General features: G+C 40.3%; 1 protein-coding gene across 3 annotated transcripts in view; it reads right to left on the minus strand.

Annotated features, from left to right (window-relative positions):
* DCLK1 (doublecortin like kinase 1) overlaps positions 1 to 24,024 on the minus strand; it is a 238,149-nt gene that overhangs the window by 110,500 nt on the left and 103,625 nt on the right. For all 3 annotated transcript variants that reach the window (XM_082775454.1, XM_082775455.1, XM_082775456.1), the window contains exon 4: positions 6,129 to 6,228. In XM_082775454.1, coding sequence (XP_082631580.1) covers positions 6,129 to 6,228 — 100 coding nt within the window. The remainder of the gene's footprint in view (positions 1 to 6,128; positions 6,229 to 24,024) is intronic.

Genomic DNA, 24,024 nt, shown 5'->3' on the forward strand with positions numbered 1-24,024 from the left:
TATAAATTCTCAATCAAAATGCAATTTAACTCCATATTTATCATTGAGAAAATCGTGATATTTTATGGCCCAAAGTTCTTTGGATTTTTATATCCAAAACAAACTTCGCCTTTGCCAAATGTCAAAGGAAGATGCATACTCAAATCCTTATGCAAATGAAGCAGGAATTTCCACCAGCTCTATTTACTGGATGGCGTTTCATTCGTGCTATTTTTAACAGACATCAGAGAAAGCAAATGCTGCAGAAAACATATTGAGGAACATTTGGTTCAATGAAGAGAGTGAATTAGCCTCAACTGCAGCACTGCTGTTTGGCTAGTTTCAATGAGCTACTGTTTTGTAAGTTTCAAGCGATCCTGATTTTTCCTCATTATATATATAGGCAATTTTTTCACAGCAATAATGCCGAAAAATGACAACTATGCAAATATACATGGATGGTGAGGAGGTAAGGGAAGGGAAGGAACAAAGAGGGACTACAGTGGAAAAATCTGGACTGGAAACACTTATGTAATCTTCTCGAAAGCTCTAACATATCTTTATTCCTGTTTAGCCAGAGGGGAGCAAAGATTCCCGATGTGAATGACCAAACCTTCCCTGCAAGATATGCTTAGGCAAAAAGGTGAGAAGTGTCAAATAAGTAGACCTGTAAGACAGAGTAGTGAATATTCAAAGCAAAGAGCTTGCAGGCAACAGATAAAGAAATGACCTTGCATAATAAAGAAAGAACATATCAATAAAAAAGTTAAGTGTTACAAGAGAAATCCTGAGCAGGAAACACAAATAAAACCAACCAAGTCAGCCTTACACTGCCACATACTTCCATGCAACCAGATCCAAGCCTCGTGCCACCAAAGCTTCCCAAGAGATGGGTACTTCTAGTGGGGCTGCCCCAGGTAACAAACCTTTTGGGAGCGCTCCCTGCCTGCCCGCATGGCCTGGCATCTCTCCGCAAACAAATCAGGGACACGTCAGACATTTTCTACCGAGTTTGGCATGGGTAATGATGCTCTCAGTGACAGGATATCCCTAAAAGTTTTGATAAAACTGTGCAGCTGTCAGTGTGATGGATACATGGGATGCCCCATTAATGTCCTCACAGCAAGAAAGGCAAGGGGATGAAGGCGAGCACCGTGTGGGAAGGAGCTGAGGGCACTGGGCAAGTGTCTAAGAGATGATGACAGGGTGGAGATGAAACTGGAGGTCCTGGAGCAGGAAAATAAAGGAGGCACTGGATGCAAATCCACAGGAAACTGAGCTGCCTTCGTTCTGCCTGCTCTGAACGATTAGTTTAAGTGGTATATATGCCAGAGGACTAGCCCCTTCCTGCCTTTGTTTCTGCTTCATACACAGAATATCTGTCTCTAACGCCCAGCAGTCGATGACATTTGGAAATATCACAGCGTGCTGGAACACTTTATATTTATGCCTCTGTTGAAAGCAAAGTTGTATCTCAAAGTCCCTAGAACCCACCATGATTTTCCAACTGCCAAAGCACGAGTTTTTGATGAGGGCAGAGTAAGTCAGCCAGCATGCTCTCCACTCCTAAGTCTAGCCAAAAGCTGCTAACACATCAGTCTTTGTCCTGTAAATCAGGGTAGACGAGGACTACAACCAATTTCCCCTCTCTCCCTCTTTTAGGAAGGACAGAGTAATCGAGGTTAGAGAAACCTGACAGTTATTAACAGGGATAAACACGATCCTCCTGACCTTAACCGCAGTTACTGAATCAGATGCATGTGCATGCCTCCGTGCGCGCACACGTGTGCGGACACCGCAGGACTCAGATTTTCCTGGCAAGCCGGCTGCTGCTGGCAGGATGATGCAGTACAACTGCTGGCACTGAGATGTCGAGCTGAGGACGAACGCAGGCCAGCGAAGTCAAAGGGAAATTAGGTTTCCACGATTCCAGTCTTAATTTTCCCCTCGAAAAGAGTCGTTCTCATCATTGTTTCCATAACAGGCACATGTGCTCTTGACAAGTGATCTGAAGTTGTTTCTACATCCAGGCATTGTATATTGGTTACGCTCTGCTTGGAGGTAGATACTGGCTTGGGTCAGTCTAAATCGGAGCTTTTTGACATGATGCGCCTGTACGTGATGAATTCTGTCATGTTTAGGAGTTAGACTCTGCGACTCAAGCTTGCAGAGCACCCGGCCAACATTAACTAAACATAAAGCAATTTTTTGAAATGTAATTCTGATATTGCCAAAAACTGACTTATTTTACTGTGCTAAGGAAGCCAAGGAGATGTTCTCATTTAGGGACAATCCCATAAGTTATTTACATTGCCAAGTCCTACTTCGGCACCTAAATAATAGCTGATTGCAAATGCTTTTGTGAGTATGGCCTTTAAATCCTAATCTCTGCCAACATACAGCTGAGGGCTATAGAAAAGCATCCCCTGACTTATTTCCTTCTTTGAAAATTGAGCCACCAGCAGTTAAAGAAAAACTGGGACTTCTGGGCAAGTTTCCAGAAGTGCAAGCTAACAACGCCTGAAGCAGCCACTGCCATATCCTACACTGAGGAATTCTTCGCCTTACAAGCTGGCTGATGTAATGGTATGCTTCATTAATATAATTTTTTGTGTGCTTACACTGCCCACAAAATCTTCCTATGCAAACAGAATCACCAGTGCTGCCTGATAAACAAAAGGTGTTTACTTTTTAACATTACGGCAATTCCCAAGTGTTTTCACATCCCATCTGTACTTCTCTTCATGGAAGCGTATGTGGCTATCGTATGTATCCATCAGGTCAGATGTGGAGATGACTGCTAGGAATTATGAGGGGGGTGGCGTCTATTGATTCTGTATTTCATGCGATAAACAGTGTGGTTAATATGAAAAACAGCTGTACATGAAGGCAGAGAGAAGAAACAGCAATGTATAGTACCGACTGCTTATTTTGTTCTTTGATGAATCGCTAATTAACTGATTTTTCTTAACTGATTGCCAAGGGGATATGCAATGCCTCTTCCTGAAAGACATAAAACAGAGAAGGGAGATGATACAAAGGAGCACATTCCCTCTTTCAAGGACAGGTTTGAACCTGAAGTCAAAATAATGAAAGGCTGAGCTAATTGCTCAGCTTAAAGAAGAGGGGGCACGTAGCAGTCCACAGATTTTTCTAAGGAAAAAAACAATCATCTGTTTCCCATGTTCACCATAGATAAGAGAAGTAGCAATGGGCTTCATTTATGGCATGGGAATCTTGGATGAGACGGCTGAAAAAAATCAAGGAGAGTTTACCACTAGAACAGCAATTCTCTGGAGGTTACAGAATCCTCATTATCGGAGGCGTCTAAAGGGCATGTTAGACAATCACCTCTCAGAAAAGAAACAGGTAAATATTAATCCCAAACTTATACAAGAAGATTGATTCCCTGACTTCCAGACTGTTGGTTTTTTTCCTTTATTTCTGATTCTGGGAGCAAGCTATAGAAGCAAAAACCAGCAAGATGCCCTGAAGTAGTACAGACTGATGAGTCCTTACTCACTTTCCTTCCCATTGGGTAGAATTTATCTCATTCTAAAAGTTGGTTACCAACTTTAGAGAAATACAACACAGATAAAAAACAGCCTTCCCAGGCACGTAGATACCATTTACAAAATCAAACCAGGCACTTCTAGAGCATAATTCATCTGAACTGTCTTAAACCTCTACCTTTGACCAAGTCAATAAAACATCTACCACCTACCCCATCGATAGGTCTAATGTTTTATTTACTGGGAAGGGAACTTATTGGGATGACTCAGCTTCTCTTGATACCTTCTCTTAGCTAAGACAAATCCCAGTGTAGGTGATTGATTTTCCAATTCCAGAAACTTACCTTTTGGTGCTAGTATCAGGAGCTCTGAACCCAGACCATAAAACAAGGGCATTCTTCCTCCCTGAAAAATAATTCCCTCTTTCCCAACAGCCCTGAACACCTTGATAATTTAGTCATTTATTTTTCATCCTTTTCTTTCCCACCTTCAATTTTTGCTTTTCTTTTAGGCTGCAGCACCGCAACTGTTACTCTTAACATCCAGCTGAAACTGGGAACTGAAGGGATGTAGCGACAGAGACTAGCACAGAGCTGCTTCACGCTGCTTTTTAGGGAAGCGGAGACAGGCTTTCCACGTCTTGCACAGTTGGACAGTACTTACTAATAATTTTAATGTTCTTAGACTAACCGTGAGGAACACACAGACACAACATGAGCACACAATTTTCTTTTCATTTGCCAAGCGAAACAAGCTAAAAGCTCCGTTGTTTTTTTTTATAGTCTCTCCAAATCCTGCTCCTATCTCGGAGAGGGCTGAATGGATCCATACCAATTGATATGTCAGCTAGTAATGGCAAGGAACCTAAACAAATTTTCTGCTTCCAAACTTCCCCAAAAATGGAAGGCAACGATGATGTGAAATTTGCAAAGAAATGAGAAACATAGTCTGGAATATTTTTTTTTCTCTTTCCTAGCTTATTACTAAAGCAAACACCAGAACAGGTCACTGAAGTTGTATTTTCAGCTACACTTTCAGCTACTTTCTTATTTCAACTCTGCATAATATGTATTTAAGCAGAAATGTTCCAGAAGGACAATGCTTACTCAAAGACATGATGATATGTCAAACAAATAAAGGCTAAGCAGAGTTGGGTTATGTCTGGATTTTGACATCACAACTCCAAAGCAGATCTATATACTAGATTTAGACAAATCTTTTATCAGCACTTCTCAAGTCAGTTCCTCAAAAAGTGCTGCAGGATTCAGTGAGCAGACACAGGGCAGCCACAAGCGTCATCTTTTAGGTAAGAAACACAACTGTGCCCAGACTACACGGTCAGCTACCTGGATCTCTGCTCTTGAAAGGCAAGGACTGCAGTGCTGGCCACATTCCCACCTGGGAAACAACCCTGCTGCCCAAGCACATCCCCCTCACATTTCTAATTCTTGTCCTGAAGTTGGGTAACATTACTTTTTCAAGCCTGTACATTTCACATTATAGAAAACCACAGCAATTTCATTATTGCAAAGAGCAAATCTGGTGCACTATTTGGTTTTTATTTCCTTATTATAAGGTCTTCTAGAGAAACATGGAATGTGTTTGCATCTGTCTGTGATTGATAAAAATGCCACTGCCTTGTTCAGTAGCAAAGATACCTGCTTTTTCAGGCCCTTTCAGTTCACAACATAAATTCTGCACAAGCTCACTTCTTCTGCTCCTACACAACTCAATCCAACATTTGTCCAGATGCAGCTAAACCAAGAAGCCTTCCACTTCTACACGTGATGACTATGAGGTACTTGTTATAAGAAGTAATTGTTACAATTTTCTTTTTCTGATTCTTCAAGTCAACTTTTCTTTCAGACCTTTGATATTTTCAAAAAAAGATTAGAGGAGTTGATAGCAATGCATTAGAGACATACTCTGGACTGTGAAAGAGGAGGGGAGGAATAAAACCTTTGCTGGGTCTTGCTCTGCATAGAAATAATCTTGAGTTAAGTGATTACTCCATTTTCAAATGCACAATGTTAATAATTTCTTTTTCTTACTACTACCATTCACAATTTAGGTATATTCTTTATGTTGTTAGCCACAAAACAAGCATAGTTTCCTTAGAGGATTTTGTACATCAAATAAATTACTTTATTAGTCAGTCTCTGACTAAACAGAGAACTCCCTGAATTTCCTCTGATGACTTTATATCTGCTGCTTGTTTATCGTCCATACAGAATTGTAATTTCCTGCATCATACTACCTGTGACACATTATCTAAATATCAATTATAAGAACTGTAAGGTTGAGAGATAAGTAGAATAAATTCAAAGACAAAATAAAGACAAAATACTAAGAACGACCTTGTAAAATAGGACTTTCACCAAACACATTACTATTTCCTATGGCATATCAAATTCAGGCTGAGATAAAGTTTTATGCCGCATGAGCAGATATTTTTCCCTTGGTACCTTTATTATTGCTTTCAGTTACCTCTCATTTTCAGTATCTGAAATTTAAAGAATAAAGCATTTGTTCTTTTTCTGAAGTTTATTTAGGTGATAGAGTTAGGGCTAAGCCAGCACGATACGGAAAGCTGTCCTTTGTGCTGGTTGCAAACATTTTTAAAATACGTTTTCTTACCACTTTCATCCAGCAAGAAGTCATCCTGGTAACGGAACTTTTCCGGTCCACATGCAATAAAAATGTCATCATCGCCAAAGAAATCCTGAAGGCACATCACCTGCAAGCAAAAAGGAAAGGAAGGCATTGTATGAAATACCTCATCATCGGAATTGTAAAAACAATAAATCCCTCCTTGTTTCCATCTGCATGAAAATTCTTCGCTTTTAATGGAATCAACAGGGCTTCATCTCCAGATACATTTCAAAGCTGTGCTCTGACCATCTGTTACAAGTGAGAAACACTTTTATGGACACTGCAGGAAAAGAGAGATAAGGCAAAATGCCCTAACTGTCACATTTATTGCACGATGCATCAGTGGGGTATGAGGTAAATGCCTTTTGTTTACGCACAGGGTACCATTCAGCTGTTAGTGGATAATTAATTTGCTTCTGAGCCCACAGTTCTACTCTTTGACAGCCATGAAATTAGGTAACAGTTTCGTATGCAGAATTAAACGTAGTTATTTCAGCAAAATCTTCCTGACCAGGAATAAAACTCCTATGGGTGAACTGAGTCTCCATCATACATCCCTCATCTCTGCCAGCAGAGTCCGTGTAAAACCTCTTCATAGGCACCAATCTGAATAATCAGATGAGCTGGGAATTCTTCTCGTACAGAATAAAAGGATAACTAACCTCTCTCAACTCCCAAATGCGAGCAGCAGGATTAGGTCGGTGCAGTTTTATGACCATGCTTGAGATATCCTTATAATAACTTTTAATTTGCAAGGAGCTACTTAAAAAGTTTAGTATTTCTTTACTGATGTTCTTAAAAGAACAATCAGTAATGTTCTCCAAACCTGCCTTTGGACATACCAAATATCAAAAACAAATTAAATATCTGACCATTAAAAAAAAAAAAAAGAAAAAGAAAGATACTTTGTAAGCAGCATTATATACTCTGTCCTTGTTTCACATTTATAAGAAAATTTTAGTGGATTATATTTGCTTATTTTTGTATAATGTTTTGCAATTGAATAACACATTAATGTTTGAACAGGTAATATTTCATGGTTTCACACCAACTGAATGCAGACAGGAAAGTTACACATAAAGCATTTATAAAAATTGACAAAAGAGTTGAGAACAGTCCAAATGAAGGAGAGCACCCCCCTCATAATAAGTAGGGAAAAAGTCAGCATTTAAAGCCTATGAACAGAGAAGTGCAAGATTTAGCTAGTGAGGCTAGCCAGGGTCCTGCAGACCTCGGCATAAAACCAAACACACACCACCAGCAGCCCCAACCTGCAGCGATCGGCATCGATGGGGTCTGAAACTCCTCTCGTGCTTCCCAGAAGCACAGCAGAAGGCTTCAGCACCTAGAGCAGTTGTGAGGCTCTGTGCTCGAAAAGTCTCGAGGAAGAAAAACACTGCTCCATGTCGTGACTAGCTTGCAAAGTACAATTTGTCATTAAAACTATGTTAAAGGTAGAGCAATAGCAGCTGAAAAATGAGGAATTCAAGTGAAGAACTAGCTGAAGTAAATACCAGGTACTCTTGAAATTGCTCTGTCCTGGAGCAATACACATAATTTTCGATTCAGGTCTACCACAGCCCCATTCCTATCAATATCCTCATATTAACAACACCACACAGCACCTGAGCACCAGCATCAAATATGTAAATATTTCATGCAGCTTTTTTCCACGTTCCTACTCAGTTTATGTTCTATTAGTGTATCAGCCTCAGCAACCTTTTTATAAACTCACTGAGTTTCCATCTTTTTTTTGTCCACAAGACATATCCTGCCTATCTTCCCACCCCATCCACCCACCAAGCTTCAAACATCTCTTCCCTTCAGTCAAGTTCCTCTGAAATTGCCACTTCTCCCACATCGTGCACAAACCCACTAATTTTCAGGATGGCATTAAAAAAATCCTGTGATTTCCTGTGTGCATCCCAAGTTTGACACAATTCTGGGGAGCGATGACCTTCAACATTTAGCACCAAGCAGAGCATCAGAACCAAACAAATGCCCAGCGACCCTATGCACGAAGTTGAGCTATTTTGACAACGTGCATGAATTAAAATTAAATTCCTATTTGAATAAAAAAATTGTACGGGTTTTATAAAACTACAACAAAACAACAACAAATTTGGCTCTGGTTAGTTACGAGGGTTTCACTCAAGCCAAAACAAAGACATTAAAATGGATGTAGTGAGACCTATGCAGGTTCAACTAAGCCAAAATTTAAAGCATTTAAGGTTAAGTGTATGCAATTTAGATGCAAATAATAAAATAAAAAATATATTTTGTACTTAAATATATTTGTTTAATCAAACTTTATTTTTTCAACTAAAATTCATCATTTTTCTTGCCTCCCAAGATTTTAATAATTTGTGAATGACAATTCTAGCAACTATAAAGCTTACAGCAATACCCTTCAGAAGCATCTTCTCTTCCAGCTCCAGTACCTTTATTTTATTTTATTTTTGATTTTATACTATTTAATTTAAGCCTTGCCACTTCCTTCATTGTCTACTTCCTCCTCTGTAGCCTTTTCCATCCTTTGTGTCTCAACATCCAAGGCCTGCTCGGCTCCCCAGCTCCAGCCCCTCATGGGTTACACTGCAGGGCTTTTCCAGAAGGCATCGAACAAACACACACACCCGCTTTCAGGCTTTTTCACAAGAAATCTGCAAGTACTTTCTACTCACACTCAGTCATCAACGAAGCAGCAGGACCTGCTTTTTATTACCCGTTTTCACTTCTGGAGAAAACAGCTCCTCAAAAGTTACGGTTTAGGAGATCAAGGATCTGCATCACCTGTTTTGAACTGTGACAGTGCTCAAGAGGTCAGTGTGCTCTGTTGCACATAGCCAGTTTTTAAAAAGCTATGTTACCAAGGCCTCCCCCAGCATTTTTGTTGTGTCCAGCTCACACAATCCTTCCTCTCCCTTTTCAGATTTTTCTTCCGTATTCCAGCAGGACGTTTCTCACAGCGAGGGAAACACAGCCTGTGCAGGAGCAGTCAGACATACAACCTCGGTAAAACCAAACTGAAGAAATAAATATTTTCTACTACACACTTGGCGCTACGTGTACCATGACACTTGGACACAAACAAGTTGCTGGCAGACAGGTGAAATTTAAGGTTAGTGGTGTCTCTTTAGGGGAACGCATCAATAACACTACATCGATAACACTAATACCAGAGGACAAGAAGCCTCAGGCATTAGGATCCTTTGCCTGAGTGACAAGAGAGAAGACAAAGAGCCACAAGGAAAACTGGTCACTAGTAGAGGCACTGGGCAATACTCAAGTCATACAAAGCCTCGCTGAGCTCTACGCAGCAGATGCAAAATAGCAGAGAGGCAGAAGTTGTTGTCATGCCTACACTTACCTGAGCAAGTTTTACAGGCTGAAGTCTGAATCCTTCTCAAATCCTCATCTTTCTTGTCCCAGTAAACAATTTAGGAATCCCATGTGCCCCTTCAGAGGGAAACACTGGAAGAACCCCAAATGACTTTTTTTTTTTTTTTTTTTTATCTCAGAGGTCAGTCTGGTGCTTTCACTAGGGGACTCAGGGACCAACAGGACCAGGCTCAGCACTGGCTTTGCACCACGGCATGGGAACTGGAGGCACCTTTAAAATTACCTTCACTTCTCTTTCTTTCCTTTTCTCTCCCCCAGACAGGGGTGTACCTGGATCCAATGAGGAATCTCCTAACTATTATGGAGCCGTTTGTTATCCCTTTACACGCCCAAAGCATTTAAGGTCTTAATATTCACCTCTTTGAAGTTGGTAACTGTATTATGGAACCACCCTTTCCTGTATCTGCAGAAAGATGTAAGGAATTATGCTTTACATTTAGGAGCACAGATGACCCAAGAATAAAGAACAGCAGCTTGCAGAGGCACTGGCTGGCAGTTAGCAGTGCCAGGAAGGAGCTGCAGAGAAAGGGAGACAGGGAGAAGGAGAAGGCGGAGGGAAGGAAGGACGGAGGGAATGAATCAAGCCTTTTTCTAAAAGCATTAAGCGAGTTCAGATAAATAACAGATGAAATCACCTCCTATAATAGCTGGATTCTGGTTATAGCGAGGCCAGGAACCTCTCTGAGTTCATGTTTTAAACCACACAAAACCAGAACAGACCTCTTTGCATGTGTCTCCTCAGCGACAGCGCCCTGACTGCTTTCCCACTGTTTTAAAGTTGACCGTGTATCAAGTAAATAGTGACTGAAATTTTTAAATAAAAAAAGAATCAAATAACTTGAATGATCCTCTAGCTCACAGCTCAAGCAACAGCGTAACACCACCAGTGTTACTTGCTCTATGTTTTTATTACACTTTTCATATGCTGTGTTTTGGGGAGGAAAAGAGCGCTCAGTGTGTTTGTCTTCTTTCAACAACAACAACTTAATTAGACCTTGAATTAGACTCTGTTTTGGATGAGCAATGAGAAGATCTCAAGCTGGGGTGCCCTAAGGCAACGTGGTTAATGGAGAGCTGGAAAGCAAAACTGAGGACAAAAAAATAAGAGAGAAAACAAAAAAGATGCACAATGATACAAAGAAAACTCGGTAAGTGGGTACAGCAGTCTTCTGGAAAGAAAGAGAAATGAGGGATGGCAAAAGGAAAATGTGAGGCACAAAGGCAGGGAAGTGAGTGTAAGAAGAGCCGTAGGCTGCAAGGCAGGAGCGTGTTCAGAGGGTGACAGACACAGAGAAACTCACGTGGCAAGACACCCGAAGGTGGGGAACTCAGAGCAGCCCCACAGACAATCCTCTTGGCAGCCAGTTGGGAAGTTTTAAAGAAATTGTTAGGTACCTTTTTGTACCTGAAACAATGTCATGTTAAGTTCAATTATCATTTCCCTTGCTGTGAAGAAGATATTAGAAAAAAGTTATCCCTGGAAAAACCTCAGTGTTTAAATGATTCATCATTTTAGGACTCTGACTCATGAATTTGGTGCTCAGTTTTATAAGTTCATGGAGGGTTGGTAGGTTGTGGGTTTTTTTTTCCTGCTACTTTTGATTCACTCAGACTTGAAGTTTTATTCCTGGCAGGTCTCTTTAGCTCTAAGGAGCTCTCTATACCTCTGTTCTACTCTTAGGTTTGTTTTTTGGTTGTTTTTTTTTTTTTGTGTGTGTGTGTTTTTTTTGTTTGTTTGTTTGTTTTTGTTTTTGTTTGGTTTTTTGTTTTTTTTTTTTCCCCCAATAAAACAAAGTTTATCCTTAAGATTTAAATTGATCTTTATATATTTCTCTCATTTTTCCTCCTTAACCAAACTCTGTTTTCCAATTATCACCACCTCTGAAGTACTTATTTTATCCATGTCTCCACTCTTTATGTACAGCTTCATGGAAAACATCTCAGCTTAGATCCCGAGCTAACTTCACTGTCATCCACCACTGGCAGCCTTGTGATAGTTACGGATATTCCTGAGAGCTTATCAATTCACACAAGCTGTTTGTATAGGACAAGACACCACGGTTTTTCTTTAACTTCCTAATCCTAGCAGAACTACAGGAACAAAAGACCTCCTATATCATTATATTTATCTTCTAGCCAGTATAGGGCTACTTCCCACACTGTATTTCTGAGTGCTTTGTTCAGTTTTTAATACATCCCATACTATACAGTGCTTCCCTTAGCAGACTGTGCTGCAGAAAGACCAATAAAGCAACCATTACTCATTCAAGAGGTTTTCATGGCTTCAGAACAAAAAAATAATAACATTTCCATATTGGCGTAATTGCTTTTTAGGTCATTACTGTGAAATCAGAAATCCAAACATAGCAATAAGGCTTCTAGGAAGAAGAAAGAAAAATACTTGCTGTTTCTAAATAAATTTGCTATCAACACCCTTTTTTTTTTCTTAATATGTGTATTTTGGAGGAACCTCAGCCTGCTCCATTCTTCGTGGAGTATGTGATAATTGCACATAACATCCTTTATGACGAAAAGGTATCAGACCTCAACACAAATCCACAGAGCATCACATCTGAGTATTTTCTCTACATTTAAAGCAAGTCTCTTTCCCTTCCTGCTGACCCAGGCTCCGAGGCTTTTGTTCATGCCCTTTCACATTTATCTGTCGTTATGCACATGACACTTCTTTAGAGCCGGTCATCTACAAAAAATATAATGTATCATCAACATGTATGTACTTCCTCTCCTGGTTTCTGATCCAAGCTCTCTCCTCAGGTGCTGGGTTAGCCAAAGGCACTGGGAGGTATCTGCTGCACGCTTCCCAAGTTGAACAGCACTGAATTAATTCTTTTCTGTCGGAATGAAATCTCCATGGTGACAACTGCATCATCAAGCTGTGAGAGCTTTTCAGTGAAGAAGAGCATTTTATCATGAGATTCTCATTACAAGAGTGCCCTCTGTAAATGAAGAGGAGATGTTACTGCCAGGATTTGGGCTGCCTGAAGCTGCACAGCCACACCGCCTTTACAACCGGCTTGTGAGGCCACACATCAGATTAATGTCTCTCGAAATAGCATGTTTTACACCCCCCTGTGAGATGAACACAAGACACTACCATAAGAGCAGTCAGGAACACGAATTTTCATACTCAGTGGCTTGCTAACCTGCTACCTCCCCAGAGCCCATCCAAAAGCTCCCCAAGCCCAGGGGAGCCGCGCTTCACCCCATGCTCACCTTCCCTCCTAAGCTGCCTCTTGATGAGCACCTGCTCAGGACGGACCACTCTTCCTTTTATTCCACCACAAATGAAAAGGTTGCTCTATTCATTTAATTCCTGAAAATGTATCAATTTATTTCTGCAATTTGTGTATTCATCAGCACCCATTTTGTGCTACATGCAACTCAGCCTTCAGGATTTTCAGCCAGGTAAGACTCAGACAATAAATTAGTAGGAACAAACTACCTGCCTTCCTCAGTTCAAATAACACATATTTCTGTCTTGGTCTTCTCATAGGAACAAGAAATCCTTTCCACACTATGTGTGACACACTGATCTTAATACATTCTGGTTTGTTCTTCCATGTGGCATTAAATGATGCGAAGTTTAAAAGTAAATCAGTGTAAATTAAGATTCCAGGTTTTGCTGTTGAGACATCAGGTGAGACTTGAACAATTTCTTTGTTAGACAAAAACTACTTTTCTAAAAAAGTTTCTATGTTACAGAATTTGAGGAGAGCAGGGGATATTTCCCAATAGGGAACTTAGGGGGTTATGCATGAATGTAACACTGAGAAACACTGATACTCAAAAGTTTCATGAGGTTTCTCTCTGGGAAGCACTAGCACGGACAGCTCAAACCCCTGTCATCAATTGCTTCATGGGAGACAGGACAAGAACAGTGAGAACCCAGCTCCTATCCACACCCAAAAATTACTCCTGCTCAAACGTTACCGTACTTTGACATCTGTACCAATGCACAACGGCACGAACTAGCTGATGTAGAGCAAGGTGACACAAGTTCACACGTGAAATAGGAAAAACAAAGACAGAATAATCAAGCCTAGGATGGGCATCACCTCCTCCCATCAAAGAGAAACTTGCTGCCCTCATTCAATTCTCTGACCAGCTCATTGCTTCTTTTGTCCCCTCACTCTGCTATTCGAACCCTGTAGCATACTAAAATTTTCTTTCCCTCTGTACCTCTTACTTCAGAAAGTCTCCAGTACTGATGCCTGCTCCCTCTCACCCTTCCAAACCATCCATACCACAAGACCTGCCCGAGACAACTCTCTCTTCTACCAGATTCCTTTATCTTTCCTGCATATGAAGTCCTTGAGCAGGCTCTTCTGTTACCCTTGCTCATCGGCATTACAACATAATTCTCCTCCCACATCTCCCTCTTCAGTACCCTCTGAACAGCTCCACAGCCAACAGCTTTATAATCTTTATCCAGCTCTTTACAGTCTCTCCGTCACTTCATCAAGGATGGTTTTTGCAAATGCACCAGCAGCCTCTTTCTGAAATGCTTCTCCCTCATTGTCTGCTTAACTCCAATTTACCAGATCCACATAATCTGCTCTGGAAATGGCCTTTCTGGTTTTAATAGTACCATATTTAATTATTCTCCTGCTTGCAACGACGCCACTCAATTCCTTACAGATTCAATTTCTTCATCTCTCCCACTCTTTCATTTCTAGAGTGCCTTACTGTACCACGTAGAAGCAGTTCTATGGCCTTGGTTACAGTTCACCAGAAACCCAATACCTTCCATCTCCACAGGGTTCCTGCCCTGTGCCATTCCAGTCCATCCAAAGTAACTAAGAGGAGGTGTTTCAGAGGAGCATCTTGTATCTTGCAGTTATCAGATGGGAGCAAACACCTTTACTAGCTGCACCCAACCCTCTACCTATTGAAGAGCAACGAAGCACGAGCTTTTGCACTTGCAAAACTGGAGGGCATTGCAGGTTCACGCTAACAGGACTTGCAGTGGGAGTTTCACTAATTCCTCTATTTTCTGTTTTCTAACATCTCAGCCTTAACCACAGACTTTGTCTATGAGTAAACTGGTGCAGCAAGTGGAGAGTTGACTCAGTTATTTACTGGCGTTGGCTTAAATTGAAGAATTCCTGCATTAAGTTCTAAGCTAAGTAACACTTTTTTTTTTCTGTGATTTGACTTCCTCAAAAATATACACGTGAGGAGAAGCAGTAAAACTTGAGAGACTGAAGTCTTTCATGCCCTAGTCAGTCATGCACATCACCTTCCCGGAGCCTCTTCTGTTTCTGCTTTATCTGTTCCTGAAGCGATCATCATACACAACTTAGTACAGGGAAACCTGGATCTGTACACTTTATGTAGCAAGCAATAAATTTCATGTTTTATGCATCTTATCTTTATATTTGACGTTTATTTGGTTGCCAATGTGGATTTAACAAATGTCTTGAGTTATCCACCAAGTGGCTCATCTTCCTTTTGGGGCACTTCAATTCCCCGAGTTGCTGACAGATGCCGCTCCTTGGCCAGAATCCAAGGCTTGTGTGCTGCAGAGATGTTACTGCCTCGGTACGGTTACATTAGATGAACTGATGAATGAGAGCATCACAGTAAAGACATCATACCACTACAGTTTACATGGATACTTACACTCAGGGTCCCGTAACTGAATCAACTGCCCCCAAAATTGTTAAATTACAGGATCATCTCGATGGGAAAAGGCCTTCAGGATCATCAAGTCCAACCATAGCCCGACATACTAACTCCCAACATGAAACCACGTCCCTTAGTGCCACATCCACAGCTCTTACAGGGAGTGGAGTCCTCCAGGGATGGGGACTCTACAAGTTCCCTGGGCAGCCCAGTCCAACTTGACCAACATCTGCATGAAGAAATTATTTTTTTAGGGCTTCAGGATTTTTATTTTTTGGCATTTCCTGCAAAAATAGAATTTGCATTTCCAGCCAGCTACATCCTATCTTTTGACTGAAAGTACCTTGCAGCATTGGCTACTCCTTAAACTACTAGAAAGTGTCTAGCAAAGCAGAAAAAAAAAAACAAAAAAAAAAAACCAACAACAAATAAGCAATGCCTACAGTGTATAAATGTCACATAATGCTTCATCCTAAACTTCCTCAGAGCCATTTGCATCTGAATCAAGAGCTGTATCCTATTGTTTTGTGGTCCAACAGGTGCCACAGATGAAGTACTGGCTGTTAAGAGCAAAAAGCAATGCCAAAGCAACTTTACTGGCTGCCACAGGACCAAGAAAGTAGGATTGGGCATTATTACCTCTTGCTTTGGTACTGAGAAACGACAGTGTAACACTGTTGACAAAGAGGATGCTCTTTGCCACCTGCAGCTCTGCCCAACACACCCTCTGGAAGCAGCAGCTGTCCAGGTATCTGCACATTGCAGTCCAAGTCACAGCTATTCCCATCGCCAGGAAAACCCAGCACCACAGGCATCACTTCAAAAATATTTGTTCTACTTTATTATTCATACTATTATAGTTTAATTAATATTTTAATTAAATATTTAATTTTCATTTGTGAGAAAAACAATAAAACTGAATTAGCTAATAGATTATCCAGGCAAGTAAGCAAACAGGCATACTTATGAGCAAATTAAAGAGTGCAGCCATTTCTAAGTAATATTTTTGGCTAAGAAACGGGAAGATGAAGCCTTAGTGTGTACAAGCCCAGCTGGATTAGGAAGCGGGATATCCATCTGTCACAAACACATTCCTAAGGCATCCTTTTTCCCTCTCTAATATGCCATGCATATTTTCTACACCACAATTAAATGGGAGATAAGTTTGCAGTCCCAGAGCCCAGACAATCTTGCTTGTCGAAGTCACATACATATGCCAGCTCAACATTTCTCCTCAATTATGAATCATTTGGCCACATCAACTACAGTTGTCTTTTGCATCGAAGGAAACTGAATCCTGCTTGTCACCACAAAATATGATCCCGTTAATCCCGTGGCAATTGCACAACTGATCGGCGTGTGCATGACTGAAATTCCAGACAACAGAATAAAGCTCGTAAGGGGACGGAGAGGAAAACAGAAACTCCTCATACTTACTTAAAACAAATGAGCATTAAACTGTTGTTTCAATACAACCAAACATTAAAAGAGCAGCTGATTTAGCAGCAGAAGATGTAGGTAATGGGCCGATGAAAAAGCAGTTGAGACTTTGATTGCAGAGTTCAACTACAGCTGGATTACATTGGGTTGTTTTTTCTGCCATATTCATACATTTTCCTGTCTCAGAGGCAACACAACACTACCATTTAGTGGTCAGACACGCACAGTGCGGGACGTTGTTTACAGGACTCTGGCAGCCAGCCCACATGGATTTTTGTACAAACACACTGCACAGCAATTATTTTACAAGTAAATTGGGTACTCACATAATCCTAATAACCAGAAAGGTAGGGATTGCTGAGAAAAATCAAATTTCTTTGAATTCAAGTGCTTGAAAAAGCCTTGTCAGAAGAAATAAAATAGCTTGAAAGACAGGTAAATAAAACAGGAAAACAGTACATGTTCTTACCAGGAAAATATATACCAGGATTTCACACAACACTGTGGACTTCTGTTGAAAAGAATCTGAGCTTCAAAGCATCTATGTTCAACAGGGACAATTTACACAGATACAAAAGCTGACTTTTGCAGAAGAAGATAAATGCTGTATCATGCCCCTGTGAGTTATTTATTTCACGATTATTACTGAATTCTCATCACGTTACCAGAAATAAAAGAATTAAGCATAAAACATGTTGCCTATGATTTCATGAATGAGGAATCCTAAGGAAGCTTGTTCATCCTCTTACAGCTGATGTCTTCTGTTAAGCCAGCAATTACTTATGCATTTCCCATCCAAATCATTGTGCTCCTGCAACTGGACTCGCACAAAAGCTGCTGGTTTCAGATCAGTCTCAAAAACCATCTTAAGCATTTGTCATTAAGCAAGTGCATTCCTCCAAAGGCAGCGAGAGCTCAGGGGCTGCACGAGGCCCTTCTCTGACAGAAGCTCTTATGAATGAGGATCCTACAATTTGAAGGGCATGCAGTACGAAGTCCCAGTGGCTTTTCGATCATCACTGATCATGTTAGAAGTGCAAATACTATTATTTATTGGTTTGGCAAGTACTACTCTTTAGAATACTGTGCCAACTAATTTCATTCAGAAATGAAAGTCCACGGCTTTGTTACAGTTGTAATCAACAGCAGAGCACTGGACAAGATCCCTCTGTCTGTGCACAAAGTTTCTAAAATAAGCAAGAATCAGGAAGATTTTTTACTCTCCATATTTCAAGACAAATTTTCACAGATGAATTACTCCTATCCTTTAAGTTGCTTAGATCTGGGAAATGAGGGGGCAGAGACCAGCTAGGTGAAATGCATTCATTCAAAAGAAAACTTTAGTCAGGTGCCAATTTGTGGGAATTATAATTGCAGGTTCTGAGACAAGAAGGAAATGTCTTTTTCAAGTACAGATAAAAATAGTTTTCAGGGTAAGCTTCTAGTGCTAGAATAAATTAAACATTGTACTCAGTCAGACTCACTGTATTTAATAAATGCGCTATATTGGCCCATTTCCTCCTAAAGCAATTAGTGGGTCTGAAATTTTCAAGTAGTTTTAATGCACTTTTCCCCAAATTTTGAAAACTTAGATTTTATGAATAAATCTCAAAAATAACCCAATCAGCTTTGCTCAAAATCTACTTTTTCCAAATATCCACAGGCCAGTAAAGCCTTGTGATAGGAATTTCTCCTTGAACTTACTAGTCTTTTAACCAACAGCTCTCTAATCATTTTACCTTATTTTACCTTACCAATATTGTTATTTCCTTATTCAACTAAGAGCTGCACCAAACACGTACTGTAAGGCAAGTCTGATTCCTTGAATCTTTACAGCAGAAGTGATTGTTGTTGTTGTTTTATTTTGTTTTTACCAAGGTCCACTGCATAATTTTCTAGAGGTCTGCTTATTTTTGTGAAGTTGTGCTCAGCAGGAAGGTCTAAGCTTGGCTGGCCAGATGCTGCTCTCTACCTTCCCAGTGGAAGAAAGCTGCAGCCGCTTTGCAAGACCCTGGGAGATTACTTGGAGACTGGGAGACACTGTCCATCTGGGGACTGGTCTGGATGAAATTTCCCATTTGTCTGGATCCAAATCCAGATGGAAATCTTCTATTTGTAATTTCACTTTAGATGCTGCGAATCCTTCCAGAACAGAAATCGCATTATATACTTTGCTGACTGATGCATGAAAAGGTCAAAGTTAAAATCCACACACCATTATCAAAGCATCAAGGTTGAAGACTACCATGTCATCAGCTCCACCTGTTGGCATTCAAGGAGGTAGGGTCTTGAAAGACACCCAAAATCAAAAGATTTCCTTTAATTTGACTGATCTCTGGATTCAGAGCAATCTGCCTCACAGTCTGTCTTTGTCAAAGAAGGGAGTATTTCTGGCTTTCTTGTTCTTGCTAGAGAGAGAGAGACTGAATGCTGCAGAAGCAGGTAGAAACATGGATTTTGTAAAAACTATTAATACCTCAAGCAAATCTATCACGCCTTGTGCCTGCTGCAGAACTAGGTTTCAACCAGTAGGTTTCAACCAGTAAATCAACTAGCAGATGGACCGTGCAATAACACACAGGCACCCGTTTTGAGATGGGAGATTTATTCTTCCTTCTTTGAAAACATTTTAATTCCAGAATCCCAGCGCTACAATGCGGGCATCACCTTAACGTCCACAACACAATGTTCCAATGTTAGCTTCTTGACTAATGGTGGACTCTGGTGATAATGCTGTAAACCGCATTTCTTTCAGGCATAATCATTAATAAAAAGCATTCGAGACATCACTCCATCTCGTACTGTCTGGAACATAACTGAGATGTCTGATGCCTTTTGGCTAGATACACACGCGAAGTTAAGGCTCAGCATGCAACGCTGAAAAAGAGCGACATGGTTGAGTTCTAAAAAAAAGGAGGAAAAGGGAAAACAGATGTCAAGGTTTCAACAAGTCGCTGCACACTGCAGCTGGCACCAGTACAAAACCAACACAAGTATGCTGATAATGTAGCATTTCATGTAACGATAAGGGCAATAAAATAGCAGAAACTGCAAAACCTTGAAGAGCCAAACACCTTTCTCAAATTCCGGAGGGTCAGTTGGGCTGAACAATAATAGCCACCTTTTCAATAACCAGCTCATATGATCCAACTATTAAAGCTCTTTACGCTCAAGAAAAGTGAAAATTGAGAGGTCCTCTTTCTTCCAAATGCGAACTGTGGACAATAAATCTGAAGTGCAATCCAAACACATTCACACGCATGCTATCTCATCACCATCACTCTTTAAACTATTTGGCAATACTTTCCATTATTACAACAGATGTTAACAAGACGGATAGAAAGTGTGTAAATTAAACATTAATATTAATATACACGTATCTAGCTAACAAAGCCACTGTTCAAATAATATTATTCCCCAAGAGCATTTCTGGGGGAACTAATCAGAGAATCTGTCTCACTAGAAATACTTTGAATTGATAGTATTTACTAGAAAAGTAAAGAATTTACTTCAGAAAAATTACTAAGCAACATAAAGAGGGTCTACATGTGCAATCCATAACTGGAATCTGGTGGAATGAGTCTTTTAACTGGAAAGTCATTATCACTGGCTTGGTTCCTTAAGGTAGAACAAAAAAAACGTAGGGAATCTACTTTAAAAAAATTTACAATGTGAAAGAGTTCAAGGCAATAATCGCAGCAATCTGAAACTTTAAGTCCAGCCCTGTGAAAGACATACCTCAGTTTCCTTCCCATAACACAGTCAGAACAATGTCCTCACTACTTCGGCTGGTCTCAACAGTTAACATTTCTGAAGCACACTGAACATGGAGATTGCTTTGCCACATAGTTATTTCTTACTGAATCCAAGGTTACTGCTTTTTTCTGTGAGACTTTCAGTACAGCAAGTTCTGGGACAAAATCTAACAAAGTAAAAAAATCTGCAGTTTACAGATCCATGAACTATTGATATTATAGCTGACAACAAAGGAACAAAGCAAAAAAAAAAATCAGATTGACACTTGGAAGAAAGATTTTGCAAGGGTAAGAGCCACAAATGACTACTCAAACAGTGGAGATTTAAAAAGAAACCTGTCAAGAAGTAGCGATACAGAAAAATGCAGTGTCAGTTCAAGTTTAAAATAAATCCAGGTCAGCAAAACAAGGAATTAATGAACACGGTGATAGGAGGTAGAGGATCAAGAGAAGCTTCTTTGAGTACATCAGAAAGTTCCAGCATAACAACACAGAAAACAACTCCTTTGAAAAACTTATTTTGAAAGAAAATATTTCTAGATCTCAGCTATGAACTGTGAAAGGAAGTAAGTTTTATTAAGAACAGATATCCAGTGTTGTTACTCTTAAGATTAAAATTATTAGACTATGTTGATACCAATACCAGTATTGTTAAAATACACCTGTTGTCTGAGAAAATGTAAAGGCAAGTATTTGGCTGCCATACAACCCTCTTGCATTCACCTGACATTCCTACTGCCCTGACAGCTGCAGATTTACAGATTCCACAAGCAAACAGTGTTGCATTTATGCTTAATTATTAGAAAGTTCATCCTCATCTGTGCATCTTTAGGGTGATTTACTTTAAGCTGTAACACAGCTGGCAGGGAAAATGTGAAGACATAATAAATGTCAAAGGAATTTGGAAGTGTTTTGGTGGTTGACATACGAAGGTGCAACAAACTGACACCCTGATGCAGATGCACACCTCTGCTGGCAGCACAGCACATGCAATAATTGTATCAATAGTATTTGTCATGTGCACTTGCATATGATATGCACTGTAACACGTATTTAAAGAATAACTGACTCAAAAAGCAAAAAAGACACCCAAAAAAAATCAAGCACTGCACCTCCAGATACAGTCCTGTTGTACCGGGGGCCCAGAAGTTCAGCAAATCCTTCGGCTCCTTGGCTGTCCTCACAAAACTTTCCGACCTTTTCTTTCTTGCCTTGCATCACCTGTATTCTGATACCACTACCAGTAATGAACTCTAACTCCAAACTCAGCTCAAATGCATTTACCTTTGAGATGCTACATGTTTGGGGAAATTATGTGATAAAGAAACATGAGAGAAGTCAGGCTATGAAATGTAGAAGAGTTTATTAGGTTTGTAATTCAGGAGGCTGCTAGGTACAGATGTGTCAGAACAAGATATAACAACAGAAAACAGCACCATGTGGGGAAAGGAAATTTGCACCAAAAGCAATTTCAGCTGTGATAACGCCCTGCTGGGTTTTTGAATTTCCTTTTCACCCACTGATGCTTTTCTTCAGCATAAAGGGCCAGAGCCACAGAAGGGCAATTTCTGTGCAGGGCTCAGAACAGCTCAGCATTTGGCTCCAGAAGAACAGCTCAGGCAGCTATGCCTGTACATTTCTCCATATATTCAGTACAGATCAACAGATCTAAAGATCCCAGGACACAATTTGCAACTGCCAACCATAAAGAATCAGACAGAAATGTCTGGTCTATAAGAACTAAAAGAAAAAAGAAAAAAAAAAAATACACTGATGAAGGTTTGTTCAAACTGGTTATTCTCTACCACGTTTAATTACATCTGTGAAACATCATTGCCTGAATCTCTCTCCTTTGCTTGCATGTTTCTTGTTTGTGTTGTTGTTTTGTGAGTGGTTTTTTTTGGTTAACCCAAAATCTGAAAGAACTGTGTTGACAGTTCAAAAGAGGGAAAAAGATAAGCATCTTAACCACCTGACGACAAAGTTGGGGCTGTGGACAAGCTGACAGTTGTAGTTGGCTCTTCTGTGCAGAATTAAAAAGAAATATATATATATCAGGTCAGGCGAAAGCAGCACGAAGGAAGGAACTACACAGCCCACAGATGGTGACACACTTGGATGGAGGATGGAAGCAATTACGAGCCAGTCTGAGTCCTGGGACTCTTCAAGGAGTCCTTGAACGATATTCACAAACATCAGGCACGTGACAGGGGATGAGCACTCTCACTTAGATTAATGGCAAAGCTCCAGTTATTCAGACTGACTTCATTAGTTTGGAAGCGTTATTAATTCCTTTGAGCAAGCGCAGGTAATGCTTCAGAAAAAAACAGGAGATGCCTTGCTATCTTAACAGATTCTGCAGCAGCAGCACGATTTTGGAATCCCAAGATGAATTCTTTATGTTGCTTAAAAGAAAGCCTAAAAAAAAATATGGTGAATAACACAGAAATGAGAGCTTACCAACCACACTTGCAGAGCACTGTTGAGTGCACTACTGTTAAAGTGTACTCTGTACAGTTATTCTTTTCAACTTATGTTAGGCAGCAATGTATATGAGATGAGTTTGTTTTGCATTAACTAGGTAATTACGCTTTCTACCAGTGCGCAACAGACAACCAATACCCTTAGCCAACAATACCCCAAGTACCTGCCCTTACTTGAGCTTTCCTCATCATCAGATCAACACTCTTGATCCCAAAAGACACTTCTTTCAATCCATTTTTGTTGTTATAGATGCGGTTATTTTGCCTTTTCTTCAAGCTGAGTAGCCTGTAGCACAACCCTTCCTTGCAGGAGACAAGAGACTGCCAGCATACTTTCCTTCCTACAATAAAGCAATCCTGAAAGCACACAAAATGCCTTTTGTCTACTTCAGAGCAGTAACTTGGCGTAGAAATCATCTACAAGGACCTAGACTAAGCTCTGAGTAAGAGCCAGAGTTTTTTACAAGAAGTGATGGATCCACAGAAGTCCAGAATTAAGATTCAGAACAGGGGCTTTGTATGTCTTTTTTTCTGAGCAATATATGATTGGGCACACCTTAGGCAGTAATATTCCTTCACAGCTGCTACAATAAAACTGTGCTTCTTTTCCCTTGACATTCCACACAAGGAAGAGAAAGCACTCACAAAAGTTCACACATAACAAAACAAACAGAAAGTTGTTCAGTAGGAAAAAGAATTTTAAAAGCTGGTTCAGAGCAGGAGGAAAACTTTAAGTGCTCTGAATTACCTTCAAGAGGTATCTTCTGCCTGTGGAGGTAGCTTAGAGTCTAAGCACAAAACAGCCTTACTAGCCAACCTTCATAAACACCTGCACTTGGCATCCTTGTCTCAAAACTTCCTGAACATGCAGATTAGTGCAGGAGAGGAGGGAAATGGGAACACAGGAAAGGGAAAAGAAGAGAGCACTAATTGAGACTCTTATAAGGTATCTAACGATCCTCTAGATTACATCTGAACTTAGCTCTGCAGGTAAAAGCTGATCGCCCAAGTACTGTATTAATTTCTGTCAAGTGACCCAAAATTTTCAGGAAGAACACTTTCGATGGGATCACAGCACCTGCTGTTTAGAGTGGCACAATGAACCAACTTGAAGGCTCGGAAGAACGTAAAGCTAAGGTACTAACTGGAGCATCT

The sequence above is a fragment of the Aythya marila genome, assembly GCF_965140915.1.
Source record: "Aythya marila genome assembly, chromosome: 1".
Classification (NCBI taxonomy): Eukaryota; Metazoa; Chordata; class Aves; order Anseriformes; family Anatidae; genus Aythya; species Aythya marila.